The following is a 15107-nucleotide window of genomic DNA, read 5'->3' as shown; positions in this document are numbered from 1 at the left end:
GCTGTAATTTATATGAATCCCTGCTTTGAAAAATAGCCTGCTACAGCATGAAGGGAAACCTATGATTTATATTAACTAAAGAAAGAGAGTCCTTTTTTGCAGCAACTTTATGTGTGACTTCAGAAAACGATGGAAGAGAAATCCTGTTTGGTCCACATTTTTAAGTGAATGTATACCTACTTCATACCTTCCGGACTAATATATAGAGCAGGGGTGTAATTCCTTCAGATTTTGCACTTTTCCAGATGTTGTGATATGGTCCTTGGCTCCAAGAATGGACCCAAATGCATGAAAAATGTGTTCCTATCAATGTTGAAATACACATTTCCATATATATATATATATATATATATATATATATATATATATATAGAGGTGGTTCTAATTAATCATGGGGTAGAGTTGACTAAGTCCTCCTTTCTTCCATTTTCCTGTATGGAGTCTCTGGATCTTTACTAGATCTGTCTGTAAGACTGAACTGCTATTACTTTCCCTCCACCTTCTAGAATTGAACACCTTGCAACTGCAACCTCAGTACTTACAGGCAAAATTGACTTTACCAGAATGGGTTTATGCTTTCTGCTTATGTGCCAACATAATAAAACCATTTGACATCACTGGATGAGGGAGTCACAGTTTCTGTAATTTCTATTTAGCCCATTTTCAGGATTCATTATGCAACTGGTTTAACAGCAAACAAATTAGGGGGGCTAGTCAGAAGACTAAAGGTAAAGGTAAAGGACCCCTGACAGTTAAGTCCAGTAGTGAACGACTCTCAGGTTGCGGTACTCATCTCGCTTTACTGGCCAAGGGAACAGACATTTGTCCACAGACAGTTTTCTGGGTCATGTGGCCAGCATGACTAAGCCGCTTCTGGCGCACGGAAATGCTGTTTACCTTCCTGCCGGAGTGGTACCTATTTATCTACTTGCACTTTGATGTGCTTTCGAGCTGCTAGGTTGGCAGGAGCAGGGACCGAGCAACGGGAGCTCACCCGTCGTGGGGATTCGAACCGCCGACCTTCTGATTGGCAAACCCAAGAGGCTCAGTGGTTTAGACCACAGCGCCACCCGCATCTCAGTCAGGAGACTAGGTGGTGATATATTATTTAAAAGTGTTCACTTTTAAAAGTGATAACCTTAAATAGTCAACAACACTATGCTTGCAAAATAGGCAACACATTAGAGAACATTAACTTTCCATTAATTTAAAAGGGTTTCAGTTGGATTGTGTCTTTTGAGTGAAGAAAAGCTGTCCCAGTATATCCCCTCCAGATGGTCTATGTCTCTTCAGTAATTCTCATCAACCTCCTGCCCCACGGCAGGTTTCCTCTCCAACCCACAATACTACATGCTGCCATAATCCAGGCTTTGGGGAGGAGGCTTGCCATAATCCAGGCTTTGGGGAGGAATAGGGTTGCCATATTTCAAAAAGTAAAATTCCCGAAACCCGCAAAGTTGTTGAGGTATTTTTTAGAAACTTACCCTCTCAGAAAACTGGTGATTTTAAACTTTTGGAGATGTTTCTGCTGCTTTTTCCGTAGTGTTGCCATGTCGGGAATTATACTTATGTATGGCAAGCCTATCTTTGCAGTTATTAGGAAAAGTGAATAACATTTGACATAATATTGCTGGAGCACTGCATTGGTGTACATTCTTCCTGGCAGCAGCATGAGACGTATCACTCCATAACATCATGTCACAATGTTCTAGTAAGATGAGCATGAAAGAACCATGTGGGGGGTAGGGCAGGCCCAGTGGCATGGTTCCCTGTCATGCAAATATCATCCTTCCTTCTGTTCGAGCAATGTTTCCATTCATGAGATGGGAGCACTTCAATAGCCCTGCCCACTTGCAGATATTACAGATTCTGGGTGGGAAGCATATGTGAGTTATTCCCACACTATTGTTACCCCAGATTAAGATGTAGCAGCTGGCATTATATGTACACATCTCAGGTTCATATCATTGGGTGAGCCTCCCTCTCAGCATAACCTACTTCACTTGCACTGTTGTGAGACATCTCTGCACACTCCTTGGAAGAAGCACATGATGCAAATGTGGCCCACTCTTACCACCACTGCTAGCTGGCATGTGAGAATAGGCTGCCAGTGGGGTGGTGGGACTTCTAGGATCAGCACAGCATAGGTGTCACAACCCCTATGGGGACCTGTGGATGGGGATGAAACAGGAGGAATGGCCACACATTCAGTGATCAGTGGAGGATAAGATCAGCGGTTTCCACTCCTATCCTCTTCACATTCTGCTCAATGTGTGAAAAAGGAGGGTCCAACAACAACAACAACACTGCCAGTCCCCCCCCCCAAAAAAAACCTACTTCTGGTTTATAGTTAATTAGAACAAGCCAGCTTCATAAACTATAGCCTGAAGTAGGGATGTAGCATTCTGCTTTGTCATTGATCTGTTGCAGCCTGTTTCCACATAAAGCAGCAATATTATTTTTAAACATACAAAAATTGCATTGGAATACATCTTCTGGCTTTATTTTAAGTAATAATTCATGCATTTTAGCTGTTTTTATGCAAATAAAATGCATTGCAAAATTCAGAGAAGTGTGATCTCTGACTGCTGTGTTATGTTCTATAGCGTATGAGTGAGTTTGCTCCACAGGTGGACGGTACAAAACTATCAGGCACCTTAATTTCAAGATCACTTGCTTCAACTAACCACAGTTAAGATTAAAGCAGTTTGTCCAGGTTTCCAGGTGTGTTGTATCTTAAGTACCTCTGTTGATGGACGAAGGAGAGCTCCTACGTATTGACCAGCTAAACTCTGTTAGGTAGTTCAGCGGAATTTCCCCCACAATGCAAAAGGAGGGTTGAGGCTAAATTTTCATATATTGCCTTGGCCCCAAGGCCACTGTTTTATCGGAGAAGAAGTCAGCACTTGATTCAGGAACTTCTTAGCTCATAGCTGAGGCACTATGCTACATCAGGTCTCTTATTACATATGTTATAGTTTGCATATATTACATATGCAATGTAACTACACTCAACCCAAATCCTGCATCCAGATCACATTTGTTTGGATTATACTAGGCTAAATACCATTACACAAGAAAGCTTCAGGAAAGCAGAAATAAAATTACATAGCAGAAGTTAAAAGAACTTACAGTAAGGACAACCATAGACTTCAATCCTCAGGCCAATTTGACCCTCTCCACTCCAGTCCAATGGAAGTATCCGTACATAGCGGGCGATAACTGGATGCTGTAAATCATGCCGAACCACACTGTCAGAATTTAAATTTCCAGGAAATGCCTAGGGAAAAAACAACACAAAATCCTTTTAGTACTAGAGCTATTTAGAATCTATAGACAACTTTCACAAGAGTAATCCAGTGGGAAACTTGATCCCCACAGAAAGCAACCTGCTTGGTTCACTGCCACGCTGTGCTGCTTCTGCCACACTATCCCACCTGGAAGAACGATCCTAGAAGTTGCATTGCACTCTGCACATCCCAGAATGATAAGAAGTTCTAGGACAGCCATTTTCCTAGCATGGAAATCTTGGTCCACCAGGCTTCCTTATTTGGCCCGCAAGGCTGCTTCTGGGGCACAACACCCCACCCCTGATGTCATGCAGGGGCTTGGCTACAAGGGGGGAGGGGTTGGCCAAAGCCCACGGGAGCCGTTTCCAAAGGGCCCGACAAGCAGCTTGTTATTGGGAGCATTGCACAAAGCAGGAACTGAACAGGACTACACAGGTCCACACACACACACACACACACACACACCCCGCGTCAGCTGATGCAAAGAGAGGCCAATCCTGCTTGGTGAGAGAGGATCCCCTTTGTTTCCTCAGCCCATTCATTGCTGTGAAACAGCTGCTGAAACGAAGTGGGGGAGGGGCTTGCTTTTAGCGGCACTTTGCTAAAGTGATGTCAATCCCCTGACATCATCTATGACAAGAGATGACTGACAGGTGGGCACTCCCACCCCTTTTCTGAATTTGGATTATGAAGCAGGTTCTGATCGAGACAAATATAATGCATTGTTGAATGGTGGGATTTTTTTTTTTTTTTTTTGTAATATTGTATCTGGAGTCCAAGTTATATACTTTTGTATACATTGCTCAGCTGGAGAACAACATTGCAAAATTCAGAGAACTGTGAATTTTAAAAATATGTCTGTGCTCCAGTTCTCACATTGTTTTGGAAAATTTGAATAATAATAATAATAGTAATAGTAATAGTAATAATAATAATAATAATAATAATAATAATTTTTATTTATACCCCCGCCCTCCCCAGCCAAGGCCGGGCTCAGAGTGGCTTACAAGCAATAATAAAAACAAGTTGAATGAATACAACTTAAAAACAAAATTAAAATACAACATTAAAATAGTGAAACATTAAAATATTAAAATGTAGCCTCATCGCAGAAGGAGAAGGAAAAGAAAAAAGAAAGAGGGAGGGAATCAAATTGGCTCCAAGCCAAAGGCCAGGTGGAACAACTCTGTCTTACAGGCCCTGCGGAAAGAAATCAGATCCTGCAGAGCCCTGGTCTCATGAGGCAGAGCGTTCCACCAGCCCGGAGCCAGAGTTGAAAAGGCCCTAGCTCTGGTTGAAGCAAATCTAACTTCCTTAGGGCCCAGGACCACTAGGGTGTTGCTATTTATGGACCTTGAGGCTCTCCGTGGGGCATACCAGGAGAGGCAGTCCCGTAGGTACGAGGGTCCTAGGCCGTGAAGGACTTGAAAGGTCAAAACCAGCACCTTAAATCTGACCCTGTACTCCAGGAAAGGCACTGGGTGAATATGCTCCCATGGCAGAGACCTCGTGAGGAGCCTCGCTGCAGCATTCTGCACCCGCTGGAGTTTCTGGGACAGCTTCAAGGGCAGCCCCGCGTAGAGCGAATTACAGTAGTCAAGCCTGGAGGTGACCATCGCATGGATCACTGTGGCTAGGTCGGGGCGGGAAAGGTAAGGGACCAACTGCTTGATGCGGCGAAGGTGGAAAAATGTTGCCTTGGCTGTTGCTGTAACCTGCGCCTCCATGGAATGGGAGGCGTCAAGGATTACACCCAAACTCTTAACGGAAGGCAATGGCACTAATTGGGCCCCCGCAAGAGAAGGGAGTTGGTCCCTCATCCCCATGCCATTCCGGTATGTTCACCATTAAATGTGAACTGAACTGAATGCCTCCTGCTCCGAATGCATTTTCATATTAGTTTGCAACACAGATTGATTCAACTAACAGTTTGTCACAATTCTGGAAGTTTCAAAAGTTCATAATTATCCAATGAGATGTTTAAGCCAGGATACTTAAGTTATATGTTTGGTAGAATCACATAGTGCAACCCTCTTTTAAAATGGGGGTGGAAGAAGTGCAGACCCCCTTCATCTAAGAAAAATAAACCTCCATACACTCAGAAAAATAGCCAAATGAAAGTCTAGTCTTGTCTAGCTTTCTTCAAAATGTGCATTTAAAAAAAGAAGAAATTTTTAATGCATAATGTGCATTTTAAAAAGAAATTAAAAATTAGGGAATTTCTGAGGCAGGGCAGCATTCATTACGCATTATGGTCACCCACCTGCAGTCTTCATAAAATCATAAAATGATGGAGACCCCAAGGGCCACCTAGTCCAACCCCCGGAAAGGCAGGAATCTCAACTAAAGCAACCAGGACAGGCGGCCACCCAACCTCGGCTTAAAAACCTTCGAGAAAACAGTCTGGAACTGAGGGAGTCAGTTCCACTGCCAAACAGCTCTGTCTGAAAGTTCTTGATGTTAAGTCAGAATCTCCTTTCTTGTAACTTGAAGCCATTGGTTCAAGTGCTACCCTGCAGAGAAGGAGAAAACAAATTGGCTAGGTGTTCCCTTTCCACCTTTTCCTGTCTTGGGCTGCAGCTCCCTTCTTACATCATTTATTCTGTTATCACCAGGTGGGGAATCGCTTCCCTTTTGGGTGAAGACAGAGGCAAAGTAGGTGTTCAGCAGTTCCACCTTCTCCCTGTCACCCAATAACATTTCTCCATTTCCATTCAGTGAACCTGCTAGTTGATCGATCTTCCTCTTGCTTCAAGCATAGCCAAAGAAAACTTTTAAAAATTATTTTTAACCTCTCTTGCAAGCTTGAGTTCATTCTTAGCTGGACCCAGCTAACATCCCCTCTGCAACTGCTGGCTAGGTAAAGGTAAATGGACCCCTGACCATTAGGTCCAGTTGTGGCCGACTCCGGGGTTGCGGCACTCATCTTGCTCTTCTGGGTCATGTGGCCAGCATGACTAAGCCACTTCTGGCAAACCAGAGCAGCGCACGGAAACGCTGTTTACCTTCCCGCCGGAGCAGTACCTATTTATCTACTTGCACTATTTATATATCTACTATTTATCTACTTGCGTGCTTTCGAACTGTTAGGTTGGCAGGCTACCCCTTTGGTATTTCCCCTTTCTTCCATTTCTTATACACGCCCTTCTCACATCTCAGCTCATCTGTAAATTCCTTATGCAGCCACACCCGTTTCCTTAGATGCCTCCCACTTTTCTTTCTTGGTGGAATTGTCTGCATTGGGGCCTTCAATAGCCCACTTTCAAAAAACTCCCATCCATCTTCAGCAGCTATGTTACATACTCGTTCTGAATATGCAGATCAGCTCATAAACTCAGCAAAGGAAACATTTCTTCCATCTCATTCATCCTCCTGACAGTGCTATTATGATTCTGTTAGTTGACTGCATTGTGCTGGACCACACTGGCACTCAGGGAAGCATGTAGAGACTCTCCAATGCATTTATGCTCCCAGAAGTAAAATTAAGAATGTTGCGGCCTTTTATTTTATGCACCTTTTGGCACAATGATACATTTCACTGAGCTCCAAGCAAACAATACCTTCTTGTTAATTCTGCTTTGCTATTTTTTTTTTAATTTTTTTTTAGTAATCCACAGGATGGCATCTTTCTTCATAGCCAGCAGTAAATAGCTATAAAACAATTGTACTGTTGTACGATTTTATAAGCTATTCTTCTTCAACACTCTAGTACACTTTTTAGTGGATATTTCAATTTATTTTCCTTACTATAATGAAAATCAGATAAATAATGGATTTGGGGGAAACAGCTGGCAGTCAGAAACACACTGTTTTTGCAATGTTTTCTACAGGACAACATGCAGCTGTAACCTGAATGAAGGACTGCTTCAGTATATAGGTGGCATTTTAATTGTAATATAAACATGAACTTTTAAAACACTTTAGATAGTCTCTCCTCTCAACGTTGGGTCTGGATTGCTGTATATTTTTCTGAAACATAACCATCCATTGCCACCTAATCAACACTGTGTTCTTCGCTTATTAAATTACACACTAATATTTGGGCCAGGACAGTAACTTACCAGCCTAAGATGTTACTGAAGTAGCTAAACGCAAAAAGCACTTTCTCACCTAAAGTGGTATTTTCACGTGAGCAGTGTAACAACAGAAGATTTGCAGCTGTCATGGTCATGGAAAGGAAAGCGCAATCTCCCATAGCTTTGCTCTTTCAGCATTACCCTGGTTGACCTACACAGCTCAGAAATCCGTATCTTCATGCTAAAAGTGTCAGCAAGCCTGTTTTGGCTCACACAAAAGTCTTTGTAAATTTAATTTCAAACGCAGCACCTTCTTTCACATAGAGGATTTTCTAATAATTTAAACAAGTGTGTACCTACTCAGCACCTACAATGACAGCCTATTGTGAAGCCTATTGTGGGAGAATTGTGTATTTTGAGGAGACAGTGAATTGGTTTGTACAATTATTCCTCCTTGCTTTTCGACACTTCCTAAAGGGTTGCTGTCAAGTGCTTTTGGTTTGCTTTATTGTCTTTAGTTGTGTTGGTCCTTCCAGTAGCACCTTAGAGACCAACTAAGTCTGTTATTGGAATGAGCTTTCGTGTGCAGGCACACTTCTTCACATACACACATGCACACGAAAGCTCAAAGCAATAACAAACTTAGTTGGTCTCTAAGGTGCTACTGGAAGGAATATTTTAATTGTCTTGATTTACACTTCCGGGTTCCCGCAAGTTGGCAATTGGATGGAGAATCTGACAGCTCTGTCAGATTTGGCTTTGTAGAGCGGATGGGGAAGAGCGCGAGGGCCACACACCTCGCCCAAAAACCCAAGAGGAGCATTGGGGTGTCTCGGGGTCCTGCAAACTCATGGATGGCGCCGTGGATCTACCAAAAGGAACAGAGAGGGGGGCAGGCGAGCCGTAGGCACCGGTGCAGCTCTACAGAAGCAAAGCCTGTGATCCAGCCATGACCTTTCCAGACATTGTGCCCATTGGAAGGTGAGGAAAAATTAAAGAATTGATTAAATCAATTAATTTGGCAAGAAATTGGGAGTGGAAAAAGGAAGTCCGCTCCCATTACTGATGCAACAGGCATGAAATACCTGCAAGTGAATTGTGGGTGAAACGTACTTTGGAAGACAGGTTAACTAATGAACAAATAGGTTTAAAAAGACTGCACTCAGCTGTTTAAGGCAGCCTCAATATTTTTAAAAATAATGAACTTGACCTGAACTCTATTTGAACTTGAACATAAAATATGGTGAGATTGAACTTGACTAAAAATGGAGGATAAACCTGAGAAGGATTATAATGTTACTTGATGGAAGACTGTTTTAAAATTTCTTTTCTCTGGGAAAACAGATTGGAACCTATCTCACTTCTGGAAAAGTGTTCTAGAATTTTTCTGATGGTTGAAGACCCCCAATTTAATGGAATTCCAAAAATGTTTCTACTTTGTGAAAAGGCATTAGCTGGATAAAAACTAAGACTAAAAGAAGAGGACTACCTACTGCTAATATTGGACTAAAACAAACTCAAAATTAAAGGTTCAGTATAGATTTATTATATTTACAATTTTAAAAGTTATTTTGATGTTCATTAATGTAAAGATCCGAATATGTGATTGTTAAAATTTTGTAATTGTGAGTAACTTGGAAGGGGGGGGGTAGGTTGAAAGCACTGGCTTTCTCTACTGAACTTGATGATGTCCTTGGTAAAGTACTGATAAGGTTAAAAATAGCACTTTGTGTGGTGGGAAAGGACATTTTGTTTTGAAAAGAGGAAGCTAGGAAACAGGGAGAGTATTGACCTCTCAGTTTAAATCAGAAATGGCAGAAATAAAAAATCACAGTGTGAAAACAAATCAGCCAGGCTCTAATGCAATTGCTTTTAGATTTTAAAAGAGAACTGTTTGATCAATTTAAGGAAGATGTCAAGAAGGCAGCTGTCAAAAATTGGGAAAATACCAATTTAATTTCAGAGACAGTGGGACAATTAAAAGAGGCAAATGCATGATTAAGACAGGAATGGTAGAGGGACACGGTTTGAGAAAAATACATGGGAAAGTAAGAGTGGTTCAGAATAAAAATAGTACCTCATGTGAGATGTTCTGGGAGTCTTTTACAGATAAAAAGGATACTCTGTGTGGAATGATATGGGAGGCTTTGACTGTGATGGAGAAGAAACAGAAGGGGAGCGCAATAAAAGGTTGCTATATGTGGTGGCAATGTAAAATCATTAAAAAGGCCTGGGAAAAGACATATAAGGATTGGAAAGGAATGTGGGAAATGATGGTTATTTTAAAAAATTGAAGATGTGATACTGAGACGTACAGGTTTGGATGGACTTACTGCATGAAATATATTGTTCCTGTACTCAGGAGTGGGTTCCAGGCCAAGAGCTGCCAGCAGCTCCTCCAGAAGGAAGAAGCCTCCGCCAGAGAAGAAGGAGAGCGGCAAAAAACCCCTTTTGAACTATGCAGGATAAGTTAGATAACTTAAAACCTAAGAAAGAAAGAACTTTGAATTTAAAAAAGGGGGTAAATGTTCAATGCATATTTTTTGAGCTTTCTGTATTGATTTTTACATTAGTATAACTTTTACATGTCATTTGTATTAAGATGAAGGTTTAAAATGGATTATGAGCTATATAAGATTTTATGGACGTGCATGAACAAGTATTAAACAATGAAACCAAGAGGGGGAGGGGAGGGAAGTCAAGTAAACTTTACTTATGGTGTTATTTTTTCTGTTTTATTTTTTTCTCATTTCTTTTTTAAAAATGTTGCTGTTATCTTCTATTCTTTTATGCTATTTTTTGAAAATTAATAAATGTCTTGATTTACTGTTTGTGCCTCAGGGGAAGGCATCAGCCGTATGTGGGGCTACCTGGCAGGCAATGCGACGCTCCTCACACCATCCCAGTAATGACTTATGGGAACAGTGGCAGGAATTCATGTGTCAGGCCACCCATCCTTAGCCCCTGAGGGACTGAAGTATATAACTCTCCCCGGTGGGGTGTGGCCCTGGAGCCTTGACGTGGGCCCAGACTGGTGGGGTACTGACTGCTGGGTGCCTGGTGCTGCTCCCCTGCTGTTTCCTGGGGCTCTCAGCAATTGAATGGGGAAGCATCTTATCTTGCTTATCACAGAATCCTAGAATTGTAGAGTTTGAAGGGACCCCCAGAGATGCTCTAGTCCAACCCCCTGCAAGCAAGAATCTCAGCTAAACATGGCCATCCAACCTCTGCTTAAAAACCTCCAAGGAAGGAGAGTCCACAACCTCCCGAGGGAGACATTTGTTCCACTGTTGAACAGCTCTTACTGTCAGAAAGTTCTTCCTGATGTTTAGTCAGAAGCTCCTTTCATGTAACTTGAAGCCATGGGTTCGAGTCCTACCCCCAGAGCAGTCTGCTTAAAGACTGTTTCACTGCTTTGTATTTTGTATTAAGCCTGCTACTGAATAAAAGCACCAAACTTCTCTTCATTGGTGCTGTTATTACTGCTGAATACAAAAGAACACTTGCATTTGGCAAAACACATGCTGGACAACAGCTTTGTGCTTCATGTGAAGCTGTAGCCTCCAGTGGTCCCTTATGCTTTGACAGACTCAAATGTTGCCACCTGGACTGGACACTTGGGCCCAGTGGGCAGCTCTTTATGCCACAGCTGCAGTCTTCCATCACGCCTAAAGCACTCCTCCCAGCAAGTTTAGGAGTCTGTCCCTCTTTGCCTGCTCTGGGAGAAGGAAGAGGTTTTAAATAATTTTTGTGCCTATCATAGCCTCTCATGGCACTGCAAAATATCACCACAGCTACAGCTGAAAAGGAAATACCATATTTGATCTGCTATGTGTTTCCCCTCATTGCTCAGTGGTTAGCACAAGTGGCAGATCTTGGCATCCAATAACTGGGAGCAGCACTTGCTTGGAAACATATTCTGAATACTTTGGACTGAGCCGGTGCATATACATGACAGCACATCTCTGAGATTTAATGCGGTTCCAAACTTAATTACCATAGCTCATAACCAAGGAGCTCTGGAAGTGTAGCTCACTGAGGCTAGGAGCCACCATCAAACAATCTTGGTCCTCCAGATATTGTTGGACTCCAACAACTTGCGTCAGTCCCAGCCAGAATGGTCAGGGTTCAGGGATGATGGGAGTGGTAGTCCTGCAGCAGCAGGAGAGCCAAAGGTTCCCCATCCCTGACACAGCCTTTTTCGGATCTGTGCCCCTTTCACATTTGTTCACTCATGACCCCATTCCATCACGTTTTTGCATTAGTCTCGTCTCTGGTTTATTTTTCAAAATGCACATGGAAATTCACATTTAAATATATTTTTGAAATATTTTCTGTCAAAATATGTATTATTAAATGCAATTTGAGGTGGGACGGGTATCCAGTGGGGAACATTTAGGAAGTGCAGAGGCTGATGGGTAACTTGAGTTGTGATTCACACATCAGTCAAGCAAGTGTGTCTCAGGCAAGTCAAATCACTATTCACAAATTCTGAATTCCTTTAACTAAACTGTAATTCCAGAAGACACCTTGAAAAAAGTCACAACTAGCTGACACATGGTTTAAAATTTGTAGGACAGATGTGCCCAAAACAGAAACAGTTTAGTGTGAATTTCACAAAAGCATGGAAAGACAACTGTTGCTCAGTTCATCCAGTTGCTTCTATCTCCCACCAGGTTAAAGACTCAAAAAACATGTATCCCTTTATCAACAATTGTCAAGGGATCAAAACTAGGCAAATCTGATCTTTCAAAACCTTTATGTTGCAGATGGAACTTTGGTTCAGTTCCTGCTGTGTGGACATTCCCATCCGCACAAGTTTTGCAGTCTAAATCTGATATAGATTAGATATACTGGTAGATATTACAGGCATTTATGTCATATTTAGTAATTTGGGGATCAAATACTGATTTAATTATTTTTTTATTTTTAGAAACTACATTTAAAGTCTACACATTTATTTCCAGAACACAAAAACAATAGGGTAAGAATAAAAAGAGAGACCATTACTTCTTGTAAAGACGTCCACAAACGGAGTCCTTTGCTGAGGGTTTCTCAGCCCATGAAACACAAACCAAACCAAAACTGAACATCAAAAGTAGTTTAGTGAACCGTCAGGTTATCAAAGCCTACAATGTGGAAGCCACAAAGATTGAAATAAGGGATTTCTTCAACTATTCAGTATTTTACTGACCTGACCAGTAAACTTGTTTCTGGGAGGCTTCCAATACTGGTCCATAAAGCTTTGCTCATGACCTGCCAGCAGAAGGGGCAACACATAGGTTTGCCGGGGTCTATGTGTGAATTTTATTTTACTCACGATACCTATCCTTACCTTCTACCACAGAACTCTGGGGTTCTCTTCCCCCTTCCCGTTTTATGATCACAATAAGCTTGTACATTAGGTTGGTCTGGGAGATGGTGACAGGCTCAAGTGAGCTTCATGGCAGAGTAGCAACGTGAATGTGGAGACCAGTCCCAAACTCAAGCCACAGGGCCACAGCCACAGCAGCTCTTAGGGTGTAGCTAAATTTGGTGGGCCTAAGGGGGTGACATTTATAGATTTTATTTATAGACTTCATTATAGACTTCTCCCCACACCCTTAATTAAAAAACTAGGATTAGCTTAATTTTTTTTAATCAAAAGATGGTCCCCCCAACTGTTGCTTCCCCCTCCACAACTGCATTGCCCAAATGATTTGTTCCAAAATGTACTGATATTCTTACCCAGGAGTACTATATGAATACACATAGCTATTACCTATTAACGAAGGCCAGTGCTTTTTTTCTAAAAAAAATAGGTTTTGGCACTCACCATGAAATTGTTACAGTAAGTGTAAGTGCCACACTTTTTAACAACAACAAAAAGAGCTGCCAGTACTGCGTACCCTTGAGTACCCCCTGAAGAAGAAAAACAATACTTCAGCATCTGCAGTATTTAATAAGCACAATGTACCACTCACTATCGTGCTCCATTTTTAAAATATGTATGAGCATCCAGGTCATAGTATGACTTTTCCAACCTGATCCCATCTACCTTACCCCAAAATGAGTTCCATGGAACTGACTTCCAAGTCTCAGGCAGGAGCAGCAAAGATGGTGCCGTGCGGCTTTGGTTGCCCCACAAGTCCCATCACCCCTGGCTGGTGAGAAAGGGAGTCTTACAGCTTCTGCAGGGAACCGTGTTTGCCACCCTTGCCTGGCCTACAACTATAATCCTATGCACAATCTAACCTAGGAGTGAGTACATTAAAACCCAGCGGGACTTACTTCTGAGTAAACATGCACAGGAACAGGATGTGCATCTAGCATCCTGTATTTCCCAGGAATTAAGGAAGCCCTTTCAAAATCAATAGAACTTCCTTCCAAGCAAGGTAGTGAGCAGAGGAATGGGCAGTGCTTTTTTTTCTGGGGAGACGCAGGGGTATGCATACCCCTAAACATTTTGTGAATCTTTGTACTTTTGTCCATTTACTGTATTTATTTTCCCCGATTTGAACTATAAAATGGTGATTTCCTTGCGTCGAAATAAGAGTACTCCTAAATATCTTTTAGAAAAAAAGCACTGGGAATGGGCTCCAATTAACCACAACTGAATTTTCTAAAATATGTACATAAATGTGGCATGCGTGCGCAAAAAAACAGAGTAGAGGTGTCATAAATTTCCTTGATAATTAAAACACATTTCGTTTTACTCTTCAGTACAACAATATACTTTGAACTCCAGCCTTCATTTAGATAAATGACTTACAGTGTATAAAGCAAACATCAGGCCCAAAATCCATCATTGCAAGCCTCGAAAAGAATCAATTTGCAGGGCCTGTGAATTATGTGCTGGTGTCATTAAATCTCCTCTACTGACAGTGGTGCATTTGTATACTTAGAAAATCAGATTTAAAAAATTGAACTTTATGCAAATCATCAAACCTTTTGTTTGCCAAAGTTAACAAACACTTCATTAAAATATGTAAAAAGTGTAACTAAAATCAGTATCATAGTTTTAAAAGGGTTAGATGCAACATAAATGTGCAATGAATTTACTGTTGCATTTTTTTTCAGATGCAAATATCCAAGAAAAAGGTAAGCTATTTCCTTAGAGCAGCTGTAGCAGCATTTAGCATCTGCATGCATATCTATCTTGTGACACCACTTGGACTTCTCCTGAAATAACCTTTTCCTATAACTCAGTGGCTGGTGAATGAAGTGCTCCTTCTGTCCTGGGACGCTCTCCAAAGGGTGCCCTGTTCACAGTGTGAAAAAGCTCTTGTGTCAACGTCTAGTGTTACCCAGGACTATCTGGGCATTGGGGCTTCTTCCAGGGATCATATCCCTTTCTGATGAACCAAACCCTATGTTTTGCTGTGTAGCTCATACCCAAGGTATGATCTGAAGGCAAAACAAGCCTCCGCCTTGTTGCTGCTAAACAGGCGTGTCTGGTCTTTGCCAGGATGGGAGGATTTTGGACTGTAGGACTCCAGACTGCAGAAGGGTTACATTTTGGAATATTCCACATAAATGGTCTTTTGCATGTCAAAACAGGGGCACAGAATCATGGAATTGTAGAGTTGGAAGGGACTCCAAGGGTCATCTAGTCCAACCCCCTGCAATTTAGGAATCTCAACTACAGCATCCAGGAGAGATGGCCATCCAACCTCTGCGTAAAAACCTCCAAGGAAGGAGAGTCCACAACCTCCTGAGGGAAACCATTCAACTGTCAAACAGCTCTTGCTGTCAGAAAGTTCTTCCTGATGTTGAGTTGGAATCTCCTTTCTTGCAAGTAGGGTCTTCCATCATGGAGGGC

General features: G+C 41.9%; 1 protein-coding gene across 1 annotated transcript in view; it reads right to left on the bottom strand.

Moving 5' to 3' along the window:
* Nucleotides 1-15107, bottom strand: part of CNTNAP2 (contactin associated protein 2) — a 1037318-nt gene that overhangs the window by 521220 nt on the left and 500991 nt on the right. Inside the window, exon 4 of the mRNA XM_079947520.1 lies at nucleotides 3133-3280. Coding sequence (XP_079803646.1) covers nucleotides 3133-3280 — 148 coding nt within the window. The remainder of the gene's footprint in view (nucleotides 1-3132; nucleotides 3281-15107) is intronic.

The sequence above is a fragment of the Podarcis cretensis genome (genome assembly GCF_951804945.1).
Source record: "Podarcis cretensis genome assembly, chromosome: 12".
In the NCBI taxonomy this organism is placed as follows: domain Eukaryota; kingdom Metazoa; phylum Chordata; class Lepidosauria; order Squamata; family Lacertidae; genus Podarcis; species Podarcis cretensis.
Note: the sequence above shows the minus strand (reverse complement) of the source record. Positions and strands in the feature narration are given on the sequence as shown.